We start from the raw sequence: 22662 nt of genomic DNA on the forward strand, positions 1-22662 counted from the left end.
ACCCCACTGTCTATCCCACTGTCACCCCACTGTCACCCCACTCTCTACCCCACTGTCACCCCACTCTCTACCCCACTGTCACCCCACTCTCTACCCCACTGTCACCCCACTGTCACCCCACTCTCTACCCCACTCTCTACCCCACTGTCACCCCACCTCTACCCCACTGTCACCCCACTGTCACCCCACTCTCTACCCTACTGTCACCCCACTGTCACCCCACTCTCTACCCCACTGTCACCTCACTCTCTACCCCACTGTCACCCCACTCTCTACCCCACTGTCACCCCACTCTCTACCCCACTGTCACCCCACTCTCTACCCCACTGTCACCCCACTCTCTACCCCACTCTCTACCCCACTGTCACCCCACTCTCTACCCCACTCTCTACCCCACTGTCTATCCCACTGTCACCCCACTGTCACCCCACTCTCTACCCCACTGTCACCCCACTCTCTACCCCACTGTCACCCCACTCTCTACCCCACTGTCACCCCACTCTCTACCCCACTCTCTACCCCACTGTCACCCCACTGTCTACCCCACTGTCACCCCACTCTCTACCCCACTCTCTACCCCACTGTCACCCCACTGTCTACCCCACTGTCACCCCACTGTCACCCCACTCTCTACCCCACTGTCACCCCACTCTCTACCCCACTGTCACCCCACTCTCTACCCCACTGTCTACCCCACTGTCTACCCCACTGTCACCCCACTCTCTACCCCACTGTCACCCCACTGTCACCTCACTGTCACCCCACTCTCTACCCCACTCTCTACCCCACTGTCACCCCACTCTCTACCCCACTGTCACCCCACTCTCTACCCCACTGTCATCCCACTCTCTACCCCACTATCACCCCACTCTCTACCCCACTCTCTACCCCACTGTCACCCCACTGTCACCCCACTGTCACCCCACTCTCTACCCCACTGTCACCCCACTCTCTACCCCACTATCACCCCACTATCACCCCACTCTCTACCCCACTGTCACCCCACTATCACCCCACTCTCTACCCCACTGTCACCCCACTGTCACCCCACTCTCTACCCCACTCTCTACCCCACTGTCACCCCACTCTCTACCCCACTGTCACCCCACTGTCACCCCACTGTCACCCCACTCTCTACCCCACTCTCTACCCGACTGTCCACACCCCCCACTGTCACCCCACTCTCTACCCCACTGTCACCCCACTCTCTACCCCACTCTCTACCCCACTGTCACCCCACTCTCTACCCCACTGTCACCCCACTCTCTACCCCACTGTCACCCCACTGTCACCCCACTCTCTACCCCACTGTCACCCCACTGTCACCCCACTGTCACCCCACTGTCACCCCACTGTCCACACCCCCTCACTGTCACCCCACTCTCTACCCCACTGTCACCCCACTGTCCACACCCCCCCACTCTCACCCCACTCTCTACCCCACTGTCACCCCACTGTCCACACCCCCCCACGGTCACCCCACTCACCGGGATGGAGTCGCCCTTGGCATCTGTGCAGTCACACTGGTCTTTGCGTACACACTTGTCCTTATTGACCAGGAAGCCAGGGCGACAGACGCAGCCCTCCTTGCAGGTGGAGGGGGCTTTGGTGCTGGTGCCCTCACAGAAGACATTCGGGTTGGAGCAGGAGGGCAGACAGGAGGGAAGGCAGTCGGTGTACAGGCTGTGGGCGGGGCACTGCAGCTCTGTGGGGTGGAAGGACAGCAGGGCTCATGTCATGCCTTGGGTTCCTCCAGCCATGACCTGGTTCTGTCCTTCCCTTCCCGTGGGCTCCCTTACTCTTGGAGACACAGTTACTGCTGCCATCTTCATAGACTTCACAATGGGTCCCTGAGGGGCACTGGAAACTTTGGCACTGAAAGATCCCTCCCTTGCATGAACAAATCTGGGTGCAGTCAGAGGAGATCCATGTCTGGCCAGTCTGCAGAAGCCACAGGGAGGGAAAGAAAGAGAGAATGTCAGGGCTTGTTCTAGAAGATAAGTTTAGCGTTCCGTCTGAGGGTCTTACATTTGCCCTCTGTATCTGCAGGTTCAGTATCTATCGAGTCAACCAACCAACTACAGATAACAATTTTCTTAATTGCCACTGGGACTGTGGGCACAATTGAGCCTTTCTAGAACTCTCAGTGAGGGGGTGGGAGCAGAGTCAGGGCTAGAGCAATTGTCTAGGATTCCTCAGTGAGGTGCTGTGGGTGTGACCCAGTAGTGAGGTGTGGCCCAGAGGCAGGTACCGCGCTTGTTTAGTGAGTGTTAAAGGCGCAGCTCAGCAGAGGAGTATCTGTCTAGAATCGTCCACCGAACACTAGGGCATGTAGTTCAGTGGCAGAGCATTTCCGCGGCACACGCCAAGACTCTACCAACCTTCAAACCCCTGGGATAACCATGTGAATAAGAGCATCCAGAGAGACAGAAAAAAGGGAAAAGCAGCCCTAATCCTACCCTCAAAAATGTAGGTGTGTATGAGCGTGCGGGCACAGATCCACGGCGTGGGCAGATGTTAGGTTTGCTTCTGGCCTTGCACTCTGCGCCAAGACAAGATTCACTCTGCCTCTACTCTGACTTAGTGCTGTCATTCACTGCTTGTGTGCATTACCAGAGTTGGCACCGCATTTCCTGGGATGTTCCTGGCCTCACCTGCTGTCTCACAGCAGGAAAAGCTGACCAGCTTCCATGGGGGGTGGGGATTCAACTCGGGTTCTCACATCCACGGGGCAGCTCACCCAGCCAACTCCCATTCCCACACTGCGTTCTTCCTGCCCGCTCACCTGGATGAGGTTGCCCTGGGAGAGTTTGCAGGCACAGTGAATTCTGAGCACACATTTGTTGTTATGAAGCACAAAGCCAGACCGACAGAGGCAGCCCTCCTTGCAGGTGGAGGGGACTTTAGGACTGGTGCCGCCACAGAGGCCTTCCGGGTCCGAGCAGGAAGGCAGGCAGGAGGGAAGACAGTTGGTGTAGAAGCTGTGGGCCGGGCATTTCAGAGCTTTGTGGTAGAAAGAGAGTGGGTTAGTGGAGAGAAGCAGAGGCCACCTTAAACAGGGTGGGCAGGAGAACCAAGAAACGTCAGGGCTTCCTCTGGCTCTTTCGTCACTCATCAAGCAAATGTTTGCTAAGAGTGGGCTGTGTGTTTCCCCCGAGGACTCATCTGCTTCCTGACCTTTCTCTGATTCTCCCATCCATGAGCACAACCCCCCTCTCTTCCCCCATGGTTTCCTTACCACTGGTGACACAGTCACTGCTGCCATCTTCACTGAGCTGGCAACGGGACCCTGTCGGGCATTTGAAGTCCTGGCACTGGACAGTACCTCCCGTGCAGATACAGCTCTGGGCACAACCACTGGAGATCCACATCCTGCCTTCCTGCAGAAGCCACAAGAGGAGGAGGGCAGTGAGGACGGCCATGAGGACGGCCGTGAGGACGGCCATGAGGACGGCCGTGAGGACGGCAGTGTGCCATCACCAGCTGTCTGCGGGCTCACGTTTGCCACCCTGTACGCAGGCTCCGCATCGACTGAGTCAGTCAACTGCGGGTGGAAATAGTTTTAAAAGAATTGCAACTCTGGCTGTGGTGGGGACTTCTTAGCTTGACTAGGATCCCCAGTGAACAACAGAGGGTGTGGCTCAGTGAGGGTAGGGGTGTGGCTCAGTGAGGGTAGGGGTGTGGCTCAGTGAGGGTAGGGGTGTGGCTCAGTGAGGGTAGGGGTGTGGCTCAGTGAGGGTAGGGGTGTGGCTCAGTGAGGGTAGGGGTGTGGCTCAGTGAGGGTAGGGGTGTGGCTCAGTGAGGGTAGGGGTGTGGCTCAGTGAGGGTAGGGGTGTGGCTCAGTGAGGGTAGGGGTGTGGCTCAGCAGTAGAGCGCTGGCCTAGCATGTGCCAAGAACTGAACAACCTTCAACTCCAAGGCAAGTCATATAGATAGGAGCATCCTGTGGCAAGACAGGGAAAAGAAAATGGCTCCCAAGTCCACTTTTTAAATTTGTTTCTTTAGCATGTACAGTGTTCTGTCTGCGTGTATCCCTGCAGGCCAGGAGAGGGCACCAGATCTCATTACAGATGGTTGTGAGCCGCCACATGGTTGCTGGAATTGAACTCAGGACCTCTGGAAGAACGGGCAGTGCTCTTAATTTCTGAACCATCTCTCCAAGCACTTTAAAAACATGTATGTGCACATTTGTGTTAAAGTATGTGTGTGGGTGTGCACATACTTAAGGAGAAGGTCAGAAGGTGTTCTCAGTGTTGGTCCTTGCACTCCAAACTTTGCCCTGAAACAGGCTCTCTCTCTCTCTCTCTCTCTCTCTCTCTCTCTCTCTCTCTCTCTCTCTCTCTCTGTCTCTGTCTCTGTCTCTGTCTCTCTGTCTCTGTCTCCCTCCCCCTCCCCCCTCCCTCCCCGCCCCCCCCCTCTTGCTCCAATCTTGGCTTTGGTGTTGTTCACAACTATGTATACCAGATTGTTTGGCCTGCAAGCTTCTGAGGGTTGTCCCATTTGCACCTCGAGTATTTTAGTAGAGATTACACAGACTACTGCCTAGTTTAAATAAATTATGGGGACTTGAACTGAAGTCTTCACCCACTGAACCAAGTCCTTAGCCCTCACTAATGCCATTTTCCACACCCACTCACAGGGATGACAGCACCCTGGGCGTCTTTGCAGCCACACTGAACTCTGAGCACACACTTGTCCTTATTCAGCACGTAGCCAGATAGACAGAGGCAGCCCGGCTTGCAGATGGCAGGGTCTTTGGTGCTGGTGCTCTCACAGTGCCCATCGGGATCCGCGCAGGAAGGCGGGCAGGCAGGAAGGCAGCTGGTGAAGCGGCTGTGGGCGGGGCACTGCAGGGCTGCCCGATGCAAGCGAGCCTGGTTAGTGAGGAGGCCTGAGGAGATGGCGGCTTGTCTGCGGGTTCCCTGCTGTTGTGATTCCCTTAGCAAACCGGTAGTGAGCATAGACTGTGTGCTAATTCCCGAGAGAAGAGTGGACCTCGAGAGTCACAGTGAGAGCTGAGCAAGGGCCCTGCTGTGGTTTCCGGGAACCCCCACTCCTACTTCCGATTGCTAAGGCCTGCCTCTGGCTTCTCGGGTAATGGGCACGCCCTCACCACTTTCCCCAGTAGCTCCCTTACTGTTGGAGGCACAGTTACTGCTGCCATCCTCGCTGTGCTGGCAGTGGGTCCCTGTGGGGCAGTTGAAGCTCCGGCACTCGATTTCCCCACCGACGCAGGTGCAGCTCTGGGTGCAGCCACTGGAGATCCAGGTCTTGCCTGCCTGCAGAAGCCAGGGAAGAGAAAGGGAATGAGGAGAGAATGATTCTAGGGAGCCAAGCTCAATCTGCTAACTAACCAACAACTGTTAACCAACAGTAAGAAAAGTTGCACCTGGACTTTGGGGTACAGTTCAGTGGTGCCTGGTCAGTATACAATCTACTAGGAAGACTGTACAAGTCGGGCTTTGCCTTATGGTACTTGGCTACAATCCCCAGCAAGAGGCTCGGGATGTGATTCTACATAGAAGTCTGCCTACAATCCTGCAATATGGGTGAGGGAGTCTGGTACTTGCCTAGAATTCCCCAGTGAGGGGCTGGGGTGTGGTTCAGTGATAGAGCACCTGCCTAGAATCCCCCAGTGAGGGGCTGGGGTGTGGCTCAGTGGGAGAGCACTTGCCTAGAATCCCCCAGTGAGGGGCTGGGATGCTCAGAGGAGAACACTTGCCTAGCATGTTCTAGGCCCTGACTGATCTTCACAAACTAGGGCCAACCATACAGACAGATGCATCCAAGATGGAGAGAAACAGACAAAGGGAAAAGGTCATGTACAATCTCTCTTGGCAGGGGGTAATCTTTTTATGTTTATGTGAATCATTGTGTGAGAGTACAGACGCATGTGGAGGTGGGAGGACAATCTCAGGTGCTGGCTCTGACCTTCAGCTCTGTAATGCGACAGACATGTCCCTTTTCTGTCGCTGTCTGTAATGCGACAGACACGTCCCCTTTCTGTCGCTGTTTACCTCTGGGTACAGTACACTATCTGGTTCCTCAGTTTCAAAGGGTTCTCCTATACCCCTCCTATTGCCCAATAGCAGCCCTAGGATTATAGACACAGACTGTCCTGTTCAGTTTACATGGATAGTGAAGATTAGAACTCAGACCTTCAGCTGGGCATGGTGGCACACATCTGTAATCCCAGCATTCAGGAGACAGAGACAGGTGGATCTCTGTGAGTCTGAGGCCAGCCTGGTCTACAGAGTGAGTTCCAGGATAGCCAGGACTACACAGAGAAACCCTGTCTCAAAAACAAAACAACAATAAAACAACTCAGACCCTCCTCACACTTTCAGAGCAAACATTTAGCTCAGCCATTTCCAGACGCCCTCACCAACCCCACTTTAGATGTTCACTCACCGGGATGAGGTCACCCTCGGCGACTTTGCAGCCACACTGAACTTTGGGAACACACTTGTCATTAAACAGCACGTAGTCGGATTGACAGACACAGCCCTCCTTGCAGGTGGAGGCTTTGGGGCTGGTGCCCTTGCAAAGGCCGTGTGGGTCCACGCAGGAGGGCAAACAGGAGGGAAGGCAGCTGGTGTAGCGACTGTGAGCTGGACACTGTATGGCTGTGGAGTGGAGGGACAGTAAGGCTAGTGAGGACGAGGATGAGGATGAGGACAGTGAGGATGAGGACAGTGAGGATGAGGATGAGGATGAGGATGAGGACAGTGAGGATGAGGATGAGGATGAGGATGAGGATGAGGGTGAGGATGAGGATGAGGACAGTGAGGATGAGGGTGAGGATGAGGATGAGGATGAGGGTGAGGATGAGGATGAGGACAGTGAGGATGAGGATGAGGATGAGGATGAGGATGAGGGTGAGGACAGTGAGGATGAGGATGAGGGTGAGGGTGAGGATGAGGATGAGGATGAGGATGAGGATGAGGGTGAGGATGAGGATGAGGATGAGGACAGTGAGGATGAAGATGAGGATGAGGGTGAGGATGAGGACAGTGAGGATGAGGATGAGGACAGTGAGGATGAGGGTGAGGATGAGGATGAGGATGAGGGTGAGGATGAGGATGAGGACAGTGAGGATGAGGATGAGGATGAGGATGAGGGTGAGGACAGTGAGGATGAGGATGAGGGTGAGGACAGTGAGGATGAGGATGAGGATGAGGATGAGGATGAGGACAGTGAGGATGAGGATGAGGGTGAGGACAGTGAGGATGAGGACAGTGAGGATGAGGATGAGGGTGAGGATGAGGATGAGGATGAGGATGAGGGTGAGGATGAGGGTGAGGATGAGGATGAGGATGAGGATGAGGGTGAGGATGAGGATGAGGATGAGGACAGTGAGGATGAGGATGAGGGTGAGGATGAGGATGAGGATGAGGGTGAGGATGAGGGTGAGGATGAGGATGAGGATGAGGATGAGGATGAGGATGAGGGTGAGGATGAGGATGAGGATGAGGACAGTGAGGATGAGGGTGAGGATGAGGATGAGGATGAGGGTGAGGATGAGGATGAGGACAGTGAGGATGAGGATGAGGATGAGGATGAGGATGAGGGTGAGGATGAGGGTGAGGGTGAGGATGAGGATGAGGATGAGGACAGTGAGGATGAAGATGAGGATGAGGGTGAGGATGAGGACAGTGAGGATGAGGATGAGGATGAGGACAGTGAGGATGAGGGTGAGGATGAGGGTGAGGATGAGGATGAGGATGAGGATGAGGACAGTGAGGGTGAGGATGAGGATGAGGGTGAGGATGAGGATGAGGGTGAGGATGAGGATGAGGATGAGGACAGTGAGGATGAGGATGAGGATGAGGACAGTGAGGATGAGGGTGAGGATGAGGGTGAGGATGAGGATGAGGATGAGGGTGAGGATGAGGATGAGGATGAGGGTGAGGATGAGGATGAGGATGAGGACAGTGAGGATGAGGATGAGGATGAGGATGAGGACAGTGAGGATGAGGATGAGGACAGTGAGGATGAGGATGAGGATGAGGGTGAGGATGAGGACAGTGAGGATGAGGATGAGGATGAGGATGAGGATGAGGACAGTGAGGATGAGGACAGTGGAGGGGACACAGGGCCGGAAAGGAAGTAGCGACTACAGAAACAAGACAGGGCAGAATGGCCAACAGAACTCAGGGTTTTCCTCCTTTTGTTATTCATTCAGCAAACATTTACTGAGCATGGACTGTGTGCCAAACCCCAAGATAAAAAAATAATGGTTTTTCTCAAGTCAGTATGAGAAACTATTAATACACTAGAACTTGCAGGTGTTGGTGGCGCACGTCTTTCATACCAGCACTGGGGAGGCAGGAGGATCCCTGTGAGTTCGAAACCAGCCTGGTCTACAAGAGCGAGTTCCAGGACAGCCTCCAAAGCCACAGAGAAACCCTGTCTCGAAAAGCCAGAGGCGGGGGGCACTGAAAGACTGAGCAGAGGCTGGCTAACATTTACTGACACAGGCTGTGTGGGCATGGGTTCCCTGGGTTTGGCCCTGGCGATATGGGGAAAGCGTGCTGAGTGAGCATGTGAGCTGTGCTCTCTGTCCTCACCACAGTGCCTGGGAGTCACTCTCTCAGTCCCCACTTCCTTGCCTTCCCTACAGCGATGGACTGGAACTGTGAGCCCAAAGAAGGCCTTTGTCCCCCAGGAGCTTCTTGTCACAGCATTGTGTCACAGCAGCAGAAACTCACTACCATACTGCCACTGAGAAGGGACGCAGCCTCGCCACCGTCTTCCTCCCCACCCCTGAGCTCCCTGAGGACTTCCTGCCTGCCTGAGTCCTCCAGTCATGAGGACAGTCTCTCCACCTCCCTCATGGCTCCCTTACTGTTTTCAACACAGTTGCTGATGCCGTCCTCGATGTCCTGGCACTGAGTCCCCGTGGGGCACTTGAAGACACGGCACTGAACAAGTCCTCCCATGCAGGAGCATTTCTGGGAACAGCCCGTGGAAATCCAGGTCTTGCCTGCCTATAGAAGCAACAGGAAGGTATGGGAAGTGAGGACAGGGGCCAGCTGTAAGGAGACGGGCTTAACCATTTGCTGTCCTTACCTGAAGGCTCCACATCTACTAAGTCAACCAAGCCCAGGTAGGAAACACAGGGAAAACTGTATCCGGGGCTGTTCAGCAGGAGAGGGCCTATGCAGACTCCACCAGGAAGACGGTGGGAGCAGCAAGGCTCTGCCTTAGAGTGTCTGTCTACAATCCCCCAGTGAGGGGCTGGAATCCCCCAGTGATAGAGCATGTTCCTAGCCTGTTCCAGGACCTGAATAACCCCAGGGCCAACGATACAGTCATGATGTACATTCCACGCTCACAGAACAGAGGGAAGCAGGAAGGGGTCCCGATCCCAAATTCTACGCCCACTCACCGGAATGAGGGCGCCCTGGGAGTCTTTGCAGCCACATTGAACTCTGGGTACACACTTGTCCTTATTGAGCACAAAGCCAGGCTGACAGAGGCAGCCTTGTTTGCAGGTGGAGGGGCCTCTGACGCCTGCAACCTCACAGTGACCATTCAGGTTGGTGCAGGATGGGATACAGGCGGGGAGACAGCTGGTGTGGTGGCTGTTTTCTGGGCATTGCAGAGCTGTGGGGTGGAAGGAAATGGGATCAGTGCATAGGGCTTGAGGGAGCCCAAGGAAGTAGGGAGAACGGAAACTAGGCTGGGAGGATGACAGGAAGAGCTTGTGACTTTCCCCTTTGTTTATCCAGACAGCAAACCCTTAGTGAGCCAAGTCCTGAGAGAAGAAAGTAAGAGGGGTGGGTCTCCCAAGTCAGTGAGGGAGCCAAGCCACTAGGAGATGAGCACTGAGAAGAGACCCTCCCCACGGAGGTACCCGGTACCCTGGCCGCTGCCTCAAGAGACTACACTCCCTCTTGTTCGTCTCTGACCTACGCAGCCACGAGCACATCCTCTGCATCTCCCCACGGCTTCCTTACCAACTTTGACACAGCTACTGCTGTCATCTTCATTGTCCTTGCAGTAAGTCTCCGGGGGACACTGGAAACTCCGGCAGCGGATGATCCCTGCCACGCAGGTACAGTTCTGGGTGCAGCCTCTGGTGATCCAGGTCTTGTCGGCCTGCAGAGATCAAGGAGAGGGAAAAAAGTAAATAGAGATGGCAGTTCTGGGGAACAGCTGTGTGCTCTGTCTGAAGGACTCACAGTGGTCCTTCCTGTCCACAGCTTTCACTCTAGAACCAACAAAACACAGGTGGAAAACATTGGAAAAACTGTTACAACTGGGAGTTTGGGTATATCTGAGTACGATTGTGCCTGCCTAGAATCCCCCAGTGAGGGGTTAGGGTACAGCTCAGTGGTAGAGCACCTGCCTAGAATCCCCCAGTGAGGGGCTGGGGGTGTAGCTCAGGGGTAGAGCATCTGTCTATAATCCTTAAGAGAAAGGGTTGTGGCTCAGTGGCAGAACTGTAGCTGAGAAATTGCCTATGGAGGTGTGAGTTATAGAGCAAGGCTGCCAAGTACTTGCCTTGAATTCCAGCAGATGAACATGTAAGGGAAATGTGTGGTTAAATGAGAGGGAACTTGCATAGCATGTGCCAGGCCTGAGCAAGCTTCACACTGCAGGGCTGGCCATAAAGACAGGTGAACCCCTAGGGTCAGGTGTTGGTGGTGCACGCCTTTACTCCCAAAACTCAAGAAGCAGAGGCAGAAGGATCTCTGTGAGTTCAAGGCCAGCCTGGTCTACAGATCGAGTGCCAGGATCGGCTCCAAACATACATAGAGAAACCCTGCCTTCAAAAACCAAAAACCAAAACCAAAACCAAACCAGAAGAACCTCAGATGGACAAAAGCAGAGGGACAGAGAAATGGCTGCCAGTCCCACCTTGAAAGAACTCTTTTATTACACTGTCTTCCTTCTGTGTGCACATACCATGGCACATATGTGGAGGCCAAAGACGGCTTGCTGGAGTCAGCTCTCCTCCCACCATATAGATTCTAGAAATTGACTTGCCTATAGGTAAGTGACTTTACCTATGGAGCCTGTTTTTTGTTTGTTTTGCTTTTTTTTTTTTTTTTTGTCTTTTTGAAACAGGATTTCTCTGTGAAACAGTTCTGGATGTCCTAGAACTCATTCTGTAGAACAAACTGGATTTGAACTCACAGAGATCCACCTGCCTCTGTCTCCAAAGGCACGTGCCACCAACGCACCACTGGTGCATTACTTTTTAAAATTACTTTTTTTGTTTTTTTGTTTCCTTTTTGAGACAGGGTTTCTCTGTGTTGTTTTGGAGGCAGTCCTGGAACTTGCTCTGTAGACCAGGTTGGCCTGGAACTCACAGAGATCCGCCTGCCTCTGCCTCCCAAGTGCTGGGGTTAAAGGCGTGCACCACCACTGCCCGGCTAAAATTACTTTTATTTTATGTGCGTTGTTGTTTTGCCACAGGTATCGGGTCCCCTGGAACTGGAGTCACAGACAGTTGTGAGCTGTCATGTGGGTGCTGGGACTTGAATCCTGGTCCTCTGGAAGAGCAATCAGTGCTCTTAACCACTGAGCCACCTCTCCAGCCCCTACTTTTTTAAAAACTAATCATTGTGTGTGTGTGTGTGTGTGTGTGTGTGTGTTCCATATTCAATCATGACATGCATATGTGTGGAGGTCAGCGGACAAATCTTGGGTGTTGGTACTCACTTTTCACCCCATAATTAGATAATCAGACGGCACAGGCTAGCAAACTCCTAGATTTCGGGGTATCCCCTGTCTCTGCCTCCTGTCTCACATAGAAACCCTGAGATGACATAAAGGTCTCAGGCAAACAGGCCACACGACTGAGGAGACCCCAAGCACGTCCTCCATTTGTGCTGGATCAGGGCCTCACTGAGCCATGTGCCCAGGCCTACCGGTTTTACTTTTGGCACGCACTCACCGGGATGAGAGTGCCCTGGGCGTCTTTGCAGCCACACAGAATTCTGAGCACACACTTGTTGTTATGCAGCACAAAGCCAGATCGACAGACGCAGCCCTCCCTGCAGGTGGTGGGGGGTTTTGGGCTGGTGCCGCCACAGAGGCCTTCTGGGTCCACGCAGGAAGGTAGACAGGGGGGTAGGCAGTTGGTGTAGCGACTGTGAGCTGGACACTGCCCACTGGACACTATGGAGTGGAGAGACTAGTGTTAGCAGAGAGTGACAGAGGGGCCCAAAAGACACAGAGGCTGCAGAAACCAAGTTAGGATGAATGACCAACACGACTTGTGTTTTTCACTTTTTTGGGTTTAGTTTTCCTTTTGTTATTCATTCAGCAACCATGCACTGAGCATGGGCTGGGAGCCAGCCCTAAGGAGAGAACGCACGACTACATCTCCCACGTCAGTGTGGGAGCCTAACCACTGAGAGACGAGTACTGACAAGGAATGCAGTTGGGTGGCCTCCAAAGCCCTCTGTACTATGGCATCTCTCATGCCCGGCCTCCGAAGACTGGAGCCCGCGCTTGCTTCTGCCTCTGACCCCTGCAGCCGTGAGCACACCTCACTACCCCCTCCATTACCCTCTTACTGATTTTGGCACAGTTGCTGTTGCCGTCTTGGCCTTCCTGGCACTGAGTCCCCTGGGGGCAGTTGAAGCTGTGACACTGGACAGCCCCTCCCATGCAGGTGCAGCTCCGGGTGCAGTCCTTGGAGGTCCAGGTCTTGCCTGCCTGCAGAAGCCAGGGAAGAGACAGGGAGTGAGGACAGAGAGGCTGCTCTAGGGACACAGCTTCACCTCCTGTCTGAACAGTTTCAGCTTGCCCTCCCTGTCCATCCACTGAGACAACTAAACATAGGTGGGATGTATTGGAAAAGAAAACTGCATGTATGGAAGGGGGATTATCGCTGATTGGTAGATCATGGTCCTAAATCCTCAGTAGGGACCTCTAAGAATAGCTCAGCCACACAACTCACTGGCCAGGAATAGCCAATAAGTGGTAGAGCACCTGCCTAGAATCCCCCAGTGAGGGGCTGGGGTGTGGCTCAGTGGTAGAGCACCTGCCTAGAATCCCCCAGTGAGGGGCTGGGGTGTGGCTCAGTGGATAGAACACTGCCTAGAATCCCCCAGTGAGGGGCTGGGGTGTGGCTCAGTGGATAGAACACCTGCCCAGAGTCATTAGTAAGGGTTTGAAGCTGTGGCTCAGTGGTAGAATCTTCCACTGATGGACTGGAGGTGTGGCTTAGTGGTAGAACACTTCCTAGCCTGTACCAGAACCTGAACAACCTTCAAACTCAAGGAACATACATATAGACAGGAACATTCCAGAAGGAATTAGATGAAAGGAAAATGGTCCACAACAATCCAACTTTTAAAAAAAAGGTTTCATATGGCCCCAGAGACGCTCAGCTGTTAGGAGCACCTGCTGCCATGCAGAGGATCCAGATTCAGTTCCCAGAACTACCCAGCAGCTCACGACTCCTGTAGCTCTAACTCCAGGGCATCCAATGCCTTCTTTTTTAAAAAAAAATTATGCCGGGCGGTGGTGGCGCAAGCCTTTAATCCCAGCACTCGGGATGCAGAGGCAGGTGGATCTCTGTGAGTTCGAGGCCGGGATGGACCAACAGCCTCCAAAACAATACAGAGAAACCCTGTCTCATAAAACCAAAAAAAAAATTATTTGTTTTTATTTTATGTGTATTGATGTTTTGCCGTGGGTGTTGGGTCTCCTGGGACTGGAATTACAGACAGTTGTGAGCTGCCATGTGGGTGCTGGGAATTGAACCCAGGTCCTCTGGGAGAACAGCCAGTGCTCTTAACCACTGAGCCATCTCTTCAGCCCCTCCAGTGCCTTCTTTTGGCCTCTATAGGCATCAGGCTCCCAAGCGATATACATTAATACATTCAGTCATTCACACACATAAAATAAAAGTAAGTCTTTTTAAAGATTGTACAGTGTGTGTGTGTGTGCGTGCGCGTGCGCATGCTCGTGTAGTTCAGAGGACAATTTCAGGTATTGGTTTCTGGGGATTGTCCTGTCCCTGTCCACCATTTTCTGGTAGAGTAATGGATTGCAGACAAAGGTAACTGTAACTCTCTAGTGAGTTGTGGAGACTCAAACTCAGGTCCTTACACGTGCACAAGAAAGCAACTGCCCCATGGAGCTAGCATTCCCAACTCCGTGTCCACACCCACTCACCGGGATGAGGCCACCCTGGGCATCTGTGCAGCCACAGTGAACTTGGAGTATACACTTGCCATTGTTCAGCACGTAGCCAGGTTGACAGAGGCAGCCCTCACTACAGGTGGAGGGGGCTTTGGGGCTGGTGCCTTCACAGCGGCCATCCAGGTCAGTACAGGAAGGAGGGCATGGGGGAAGACAGTCTGTGTAGCGGCTGTGGGCGGGACACTGCAGAGCTATGGGGTGGAGGGAGACTGGGTTAATGAATGGGCCCAAGGAACAGAGAAATGTCCACAGAGCTTCAGGATTTTTCCTATCATTGTTAAATTTGAAAATATTTACTGAGCCTGGTATGTGTGTCAAACCTTAGAAAAGTAAGAATGGATCTCCCAAGTAAAGAGAAGACTAACCATTGAGAGGCCAGCCCCGAGAAAGGTCTCAGCAAAGTCAAAGGTCCACAGACTCTCCCCGTATCCCAACCTCTGAGGCCCAAGGGACTAAGCTCTGTGTTACCCAGCCTCTCATCCCTCCCCCTCCCCCACGGCCCCCTTACTGATTTTGACACAGTTTCTGCCGCCATCATTGCTGTCCTTGCAGTAAGTCCCTGGGGGACACTGGAAGCTCCGACACTGGACGGTCCCTCCTATGCAGTTACAGTTCTGGGTACAGTCTCCGTTGATCCAGCTCTTACCTGCCTGCAGAAGCCATGGAAAGGAAGCCAGGAAGAGGCCAGCTCACAGAGACAGCCTCGCCGTTCCCGGGCTTGTCCTCACTGTGTGCAGGCGCCACAGCTGCTTAGTCAACAAACGACCAGGGGAGACCATTTGAAAAGAGAATTGCCTTAGGGGATGTGGGGCCTGTGTCAGAGCATGGATTCCTGCAGTCAGCAGTTGGAGAATTCTCAGTGTCTGTCCTGTGCCAGACCATGACTGTCCTTCACACCTTAGGGTCACCTCTAAAGACAGGTGCAACCGTGTGGTGGTGTACACCTTCACTCCGAGCATTCAGGAGACAAAGGCGAGCAGATCTCTGTGAGTTCCAGACTTGCCTAGTCTGTCTACATATTAAGTTCCAGACCCTGCCTCAACCCTGCCAGGTTAACAAAAGAAGAGGGGAGGAGAAGAGCATTCCACTTTTATTTTAAATCTGTGTGTGTGTGTGTGTGTGTGTGTGTGTGTGCGTGTGTGTGTGCTTTCATGTACGTTCAGTGTGTGGGAGCATTAGTGCATGTGTGTATGAAAGTCAGAACACAGCCTGGAACGTTGGCCCTCATCTACTTTGTCATGTGAGGTTATCTGTCACTGTGCAATCATAAGACTGGCTAGCCTACAAGTCTCTAGGGATTGTCCTGCCTCCAAGTAGAAGCTAGGAGCTACCACGTCCAGCTCACATAGGTTCTGGACATTCAAACTCAGGCCCTCACACTTGCAAAGCAAACCTTTCAGCCAGTGAGCCCTCTCCTCAGCCACCCCCCAATCCCTCTCTCCCCGCCACTCACGGGAATGAGAACACTGCAGGAAGTGAGCCCTCTCCTCAGCCCTCCCCCCAATCCCTCTTTCCCCACCGCTCACAGGAATGAGGCCACCCTGGGCGTCTTTGCAGTCACACTGGATGCGGAGCACACACTTGTCGTTGTTCAGCAAGTAGCCAGGCTGACAGACGCAGCCCTCCTTACAGGCCGTGGGGACTTTGGGCCTAGATTCCTCACAGTGGCCGTCCAGAAAGGAACAGGAAGGGGGACAGGAGGGGAGGCAGCTGGTGAACTGGCTGTGGGCGGGGCACTGCAGCGCTATGGGGTGGAGAGGGAGGAGTCAATGAGGGAGTCCAACAGAGCACAGGCTATAGAAACCAAATTTGGCAGAATAAGCAATACTTCTTTTCTTTTGTTATTCATTTAGTAAGCATTTACTGAGCATGGGCCGTTGTGCCGAGCCCTAGGGAAAGAAGGTAAGAGTAACTTTTTTCCTAGGTCAGTGTGGAAGACTAAAAACGATGGGTCTCCCAAAGCAGCACGGGAGACTACGCAATGAGGGACTTATACTACAGAGGGGCCCAGCCCAACAGGGGTCCAGAATCTCTCCCCACTATGGTACCTCCCATCCCCAACCTCCAAGGCTAGAGGACCCTCCTTCTTGCCCCGCCTCTGATCCCTCCAGCCATGAGCACAGCCCCACAACCTTCCCCACGGCTCCCTTACTGATTTTGGCACAGTTACTGTTGCCATCACTACTGTCTTTGCAGTAAGTCCCTGAGGGACACTGGAAGTTCTGGCATTGGATGACGCCTCCTGTGCAGGTGCAGCTCTGGGTGCAGCCCCGGGTGGTCCAGGTCTTGCCTGCCTGCAGAAGCCACAGGACGAGAAAGTGAGGGTGGAGAGTTTGTCCTAGGGAGACAGACTCACCTCCTGCCTGAAGTATTTGCATTTGTCCTCTGTCTATAGGTTTCACATCTATTGAATCACCAACCAGAGATGAAAAATATTGAAAAACAATTAAATCTAGGGCAAGTGGGTTAGCTCAGTGGTAGAGCCCCTGCCTAGAATCCCTCAGTGAGGGGCTGGGGTGTGGCTCAGTGGTAGAGCCCCTGCCTAGAATCCCCCAGTGAGGGGCTGGGGTGTGGCTCAGTGGTAGAGCACCTGCCTAGAATCCCCCAGTGAGGGGCTGGGGTGTGGCTCAGTGGTAGAGCCCCTGCCTAGAATCCCCCAGTGAGGGGCTGGGGTGTGGCTCAGTGGTAGAGCACCTGCCTAGAATCCCCCAGTGAGGGGCTGGGGTGTGGCTCAGTGGTAGAGCACTTGCCTACCAGAGCACCAGAAGAGGCTCAGTGGCAGAGTGCAGGCCTAGAATACTCAGAAGGGGCCTCTGAGCACACAGCTCACTTGCACACAGTCTTCATTGAGAGGCCAGGTGCACGGCTCAGAGGGAGAGTGCTTGCCCGACAAATGCCAGGTCTTGACCAACTTTCAAACTCAAGAGCCAGCCAGAGACAAGTACCCATGCGGGGGTCAGAGGAGACCCGTGTGAGTCAGTTATTTCCTTCCGCCATGTGGATCCTGGAGACTGAACTCAGCTGTTCATGCTTGAAGGCAAGTGTCTTCACCGAGCCATGTGCAGGCCAGGCCCTCTGTTTTATGAGAATTAATCTTGTCGCATGAATATGCACACACAGCGTGTGTGCGTGCGTGCGTGTGCGTGCGTGTGCGTGCGTGCGTGTGTGTGCGTGCGCGTGTGCATGCGTGCGTGTGTGTGCGTGTGTGTGCATGCGTGTGTGTGCATGCGTGCGTGTGTGTGCGTGTGCGTGTGCATGCGTGCGTGTGTGCGTGCGTGTGTGTGCATGCGTGCGTGTGTGTGTGTGCGTGTGCGTGCGTGTGCATGCGTGCGTGTGCGTGTGCGTGTGCATGCGTGTGTGTGTGCGTGTGCGTGCGCGTGCGTGTGTGTGCGTGTGCGTGCGCGTGCGTGTGTGTGCATGCGTGTGTGTGCGCGTGTGCATGCGTGCGTGTGTGTGCATGTGCGTGCGTGTGCATGCGTGCGTGTGTGCGTGCGTGTGCATGCGTGCGTGTGTGTGCGTGTGCATGCGTGCGTGTGTGTGCGTGTGCATGCGTGCGTGTGTGTGCGTGTGCGTGCGTGTGCATGCGTGTGTGTGCGTGCGTGCATGTGTGTGCCCATGCACGCAGGAAGGCGGAGGCGCAGGTGCTGAGACTCACTTTGTACTGAGACAGGGCACCCGGCTTCCTTGTCTCAGTGCTATGTACTGTTGCTCTTCACAGTGAACACCTAGCTACCCAGCTTGTCAGTTTCTGGGGATCCTACGCACAGCTTAACATGGTCATGGGGGATCTAAGCTCAGGTCCCCACACTTTCGTAGGAGTACTCCTTTCCGGCTGCCCCAATCCCACATCCCCGCCACTCACCGGGATGAGAACAGCACGGGTGTCTTTGCAGTCACACTGGATTCTGAGCACACACTTGCCGTTGTTCAGGAAGTAGCCAGGCTGACAGAGGCAGCCCTCCTTGCAGGTGGAGGGGACTTTGGGACTGGTGCCCTCACAGCGGCCATCCAGGTTGAGACAGGAAGGAGGGCAGGAGGGAAGGCAGCCGGTGAACAGGCTGTGGTCTGGGCACTGCAGCGCTGTGGGTGCCGAGAGTGGGGTCAGGGGAGAGGACAAGAGGGACCCAAGAAGCACAGGCCACAGAAACCAGGGTGGCCCAGCGACCGCGACGGCTCGGGGCTCCCCCTCCTCGCTTTTAGTGTCCATTTAGTGATCATGGCCCTTATGACAAGTCCTCAGAGAAGGAAGCAAGAAGAATCACTCCCAGGTCACTGTGGGAGATCAGCCACTGAGAGAGAGACTGACGCCGAGGAGACTCGGCTGCAGCCCCCAGAGCCCACCCCACTGCTGGAAGAAGCTCCTTGTTGCCCTGCCTCCAGTTCCTCCGGTCAAGAGCCCACCCTCCCCACCTTCCCCACGGCCCCCTTACGTATTTCCGCACAGTTACTGCTGCCATCATTGCTGCCCTTGCAGTAAGTCCCTGCGGGACACTGGAAACTCTGGCACTGGATGGTCCCTCCCGCACAGGCGCAGCTCTGGGTACAGCCTGTAGCAATCCAGGTCTTGCCTGCCTGCGGAAGCCATGGGAAACGGGAGGAAGTAAAGTAAGTTCCTTGTAACTCTGTGTAGTTCCTATCTTATTTATTTATTTATGTGTGTGTGTGTGTGTGTGTGTGTGTGCGCGCGCGTGCACGCGCCCGTGTGAGCCCAGAAGACACGTCAACCCCTTGAAGCTAGAGTGGCATCTGTCTTAACCCCAGAGCCACCGCTCTGGCCCCGGGTTCTCAGGAGACTATGTCACTTCCTGTCTGGGACACTCACCGGGATGAAAGCACCCTGGTTGTCTTTGCAGCCACACTCAATTCTGAGCACACATTTGCCATTAAACAGCACATAGCCGGGTTGGCAGACGCAGCCCTCCTTGCAGGCGGAGGGGGCTTTGGTGCTGGCGCCCTCACAGTGGCCCTCTGGATCCAAGCAGGAGGGCAGACAGGAGGGGAGGCAGTCGGTGAAGTGGCTGTGGGCGGGGCACTGCAGAGCTGTGGGGTGGAAGCCAGCGGAGTTAGCGGAGGGGGCACAAGGAATCAGAGGCTGTAAACACCAAACTAGACAGAATGGCCAGCAGCTTGGGGGCCTTTCTCCTTGCTCTTAGTGTTCATCTAGTAAACATTTGCTGAGGATGGAGGACAGACGGGAGGACTCATTTCTTGACTCAGTGTAGAAGGCCACCCCTGAGAAGAGACTCAGCCACGCCCTATGTCCTAGAACCCTCCCTACTTGGAACCTCCTATCCATGACCTCTTAAGTGGGGACTAAGTTTCTTCTTGCTCTGCCTCAGACTCTTCTAGTCGTGAGCACACCCCTCCCCCCTTCCCCACGGCTCCCTTACGGATTTTGGCACAGTTACTGCTGCCATCTTTGTTGTCCTTGCAGTAAGTCCCCGAGGGACACTGGAAACTCCGACACTGAACAGCTCCTCCCATGCAGGCGCAGCTCTGGGTGCAACCTCTAAGAGTCCAGGTCTTGCCTGCCTACAGAAGCCACAGGAAGAGAAAGGGACAGGGGACGGAGGGGCTGGTCAAAGGGAGACAGCCTCACTCCTGTCTGCAGGACTTCCATTCCCCTCCCATCCTATAGGTCCATATCTACCGCATCAACCACGAGTACATGGATAATATTTGAAAAAGTACCGCATCTATGGATGCGGTTTAGCTCAGCAGTGGGGCACGAGTACATGGATAATATTTGACAAAGTACCGCATCTATGGATGCGGTTTAGCTCAGCAGTGGGGCATGAGTACATGGATAATATTTGACAAAGTATCGCATCTATGGATCCGGTTTAGCTCAACAGTGGGGCACGAGTACATGGATAATATTTGACAAAGCGGTTTAGCTCAGCAGTGGGGCACCTGCCTAGAATCTGACAGTGAGGCGCTAGCGATTATTTCAACAGAGAGCATCTGTACAGAATCACCCAGTGAAGGCTGGGGCATTACCCAGTGGTAGCACAACTATCTAGAATCCCACAACAAGGGCTAGGAATGGTTCTCAGGGGAAGATCACTTGCCTAGTCTATGCCAGGACAGACTTTTCTCCACATTACCAGGACATTGATATAGACATGAACATCCCAGAAGAAAGAAGAGGAGGAGGAGGAGAAAAGAAGGAGAAGGAAGATGAGGGGGGAGGAGGAGGAGAAGAAATTCCCACTCTCCATTCTCACCGGGATGAGAGCACCCTGGGCATCTTTACAGCCACACTGAATTCTGGGCAAACACTTGTCCTTATCGAGCACGTAGCCAGGGTGGCAGAGGCAGCCTTCCTTGCAAGCGGAGGGCCCTTTGGGGCCAGTGCCTTCACAGTGGCCCTCTGGGTCCAAGCAAGAGGGTGGGCAGGAGGGGAGGCAGTCGGTGAACTGGCTGTTGGCTGGACACTGCAGAGCTATGGAGTCGAGGGGGAGGGAGTTAGTGGAGGAGGCCCAAGGAAGCAGAGGCTTCTGTGCAGGGTCGGACTTGACAGAAGGCCAGGAGACCCCTCCACCCCACCTGCATTAACTATTCACTGAGCCAGCCCCGTTTGTCCATCAGGAGAGAGAAGACAAGAAAAAGGGGTCCCCAGTCAGTGTGGAAGATTAAATGTTGGGAGGGCGGTCAACCCAACCATGGCTCCACAAACTCTCTACTGCGGTACCTCCTATCCACAACCTCCAAAACACAAGAGAATAAGTTTCTTCTTGCCCTGCCTCTGGTTCCTCCAGCCATCAGCATAACTTCTCCATTTCCCCATAGCTCCCTTACGGATTTTAGCACAGTTACTGCTGTCGTCATTGCTGCCCTTGCAGTAAGTCCCCGAGGGACACTGGAAACTCCGGCATTGGACAGTCCCGTCTGTACAGGTACAGCTCTGGGTACAGCCTTTAGGAATCCAGGTCTTGTCTGCCTGCAGAAGGCATGGAAAGAGACGATAGGAAGTGAGGAAAGAGAGGTTGGCTAGAGACAGCCTCACCTCTCTAAACTTAGGTCTGCCTTCCCTATTGCTGCTGCACATCTCCTGAGTCAGCCAACAGAAAATATCAGAAGTGTTTCCTTCTGTCACCGTATGCATAACTCAGCAGAATAGAACCTGCCTAGAATCGCCCAGTGAGGAGGTGGGCGAGGCGTGGGCAATCAGCAGAACTTCTGCTGGGAACCCTAGGTAAGGGACCTGGGGAAGTGGGTCAGGGGCAGAATGCTGGCCCTGAATCCTATAGTAGGGACCTGGGGAGCAGAGCTCAGTTGCAGAGCACCTGACTAGAATCCTTAGAGGTGGCGGTTGTGTGGCTTTGAAGTAGAACACCTGCCTGGAATCCCCCAGAAGGGCTGGAGAGTGGTTCAGTCAGAGCACCTGCCTGCCTATGCCTGGACCTGAACAACCTTCACATCGCAGCCCAGACACGCAGGCTGACTGCAGCGCCTCACATCATCCCAGCCATGCGGACTGACTGCAGCGTCTCACATCATCCCAGCCATGCAGACTGCAGCGTCTCACATCATCCCAGCCATGCAGACTGACTGCAGCGCCTCACATCCCAGCCATGCAGACTGCAGCATCTCACATCATCCCAGCCATGCAGACTGACTGCAGCGCCTCACATCATCCCAGCCATGCAGACTGACTGCAGCGCCTCACATCATCCCAGCCATGCAGACTGCAGCACCTCACATCATCCCAGCCATGCAGACTGACTGCAGCGTCTCACATCATCCCAGCCATGCAGACTGCAGCGTCTCACATCATCCCAGCCATGCAGACTGACTGCAGCGCCTCACATCATCCCAGCCATGCAGACTGACTGCAGCGTCTCACATCATCCCAGCCATGCAGACTGACTGCAGCGCCTCACATCATCCCAGCCATGCAGACTGCAGTGTCTCACATCATCCCAGCCATGCAGACTGACTGCAGCGCCTCACATCATCCCAGCCATGCAGACTGACTGCAGCGTCTCACATCATCCCAGCCATGCAGACTGACTGCAGCGCCTCACATCCCAGCCATGCAGACTGCAGCGTCTCACATCATCCCAGCCATGCAGACTGACTGCAGCGCCTCACATCATCCCAGCCATGCGGACTGCAGCGCCTCACATCATCCCAGCCATGCAGACTGCAGCGCCTCACATCCCAGCCATGCAGACTGACTGCAGCGCCTCACATCCCAGCCATGCAGACTGACTGCAGCGTCTCACATCATCCCAGCCATGCAGACTGCAGCGCCTCACATCATCCCAGCCATGCAGACTGACTGCAGCGTCTCACATCATCCCAGCCATGCAGACTGACTGCAGCGCCTCACATCCCAGCCATGCAGACTGACTGCAGCGCCTCACATCATCCCAGCCATGCAGACTGCAGCGTCTCACATCATCCCAGCCATGCAGACTGACTGCAGCGCCTCACATCATCCCAGCCATGCAGACTGACTGCAGCGCCTCACATCATCCCAGCCAT

At 54.4% G+C, this 22662-nt stretch overlaps 1 protein-coding gene across 1 annotated transcript in view; it reads right to left on the minus strand.

The window, feature by feature from the left end:
• Positions 1-22662, minus strand: part of Zan (zonadhesin) — a 105839-nt gene that overhangs the window by 12758 nt on the left and 70419 nt on the right. Inside the window, 22 exon segments of the mRNA XM_040731637.1 lie at positions 1488-1705; positions 1800-1941; positions 2786-3003; positions 3239-3380; positions 4638-4855; positions 5138-5279; positions 6412-6626; positions 8849-8990; positions 9392-9609; positions 9963-10104; positions 11909-12132; positions 12534-12675; positions 14143-14360; positions 14678-14819; positions 15696-15913; positions 16322-16463; positions 18032-18249; positions 18600-18741; positions 18992-19209; positions 19560-19701; positions 20397-20614; positions 20971-21112. Coding sequence (XP_040587571.1) covers positions 1488-1705; positions 1800-1941; positions 2786-3003; positions 3239-3380; positions 4638-4855; positions 5138-5279; positions 6412-6626; positions 8849-8990; positions 9392-9609; positions 9963-10104; positions 11909-12132; positions 12534-12675; positions 14143-14360; positions 14678-14819; positions 15696-15913; positions 16322-16463; positions 18032-18249; positions 18600-18741; positions 18992-19209; positions 19560-19701; positions 20397-20614; positions 20971-21112 — 3963 coding nt within the window.

Source organism: Mesocricetus auratus, unplaced genomic scaffold (assembly GCF_017639785.1).
Source record: "Mesocricetus auratus isolate SY011 unplaced genomic scaffold, BCM_Maur_2.0 Super-Scaffold_100025, whole genome shotgun sequence".
NCBI classification, from domain to species: Eukaryota; Metazoa; Chordata; class Mammalia; order Rodentia; family Cricetidae; genus Mesocricetus; species Mesocricetus auratus.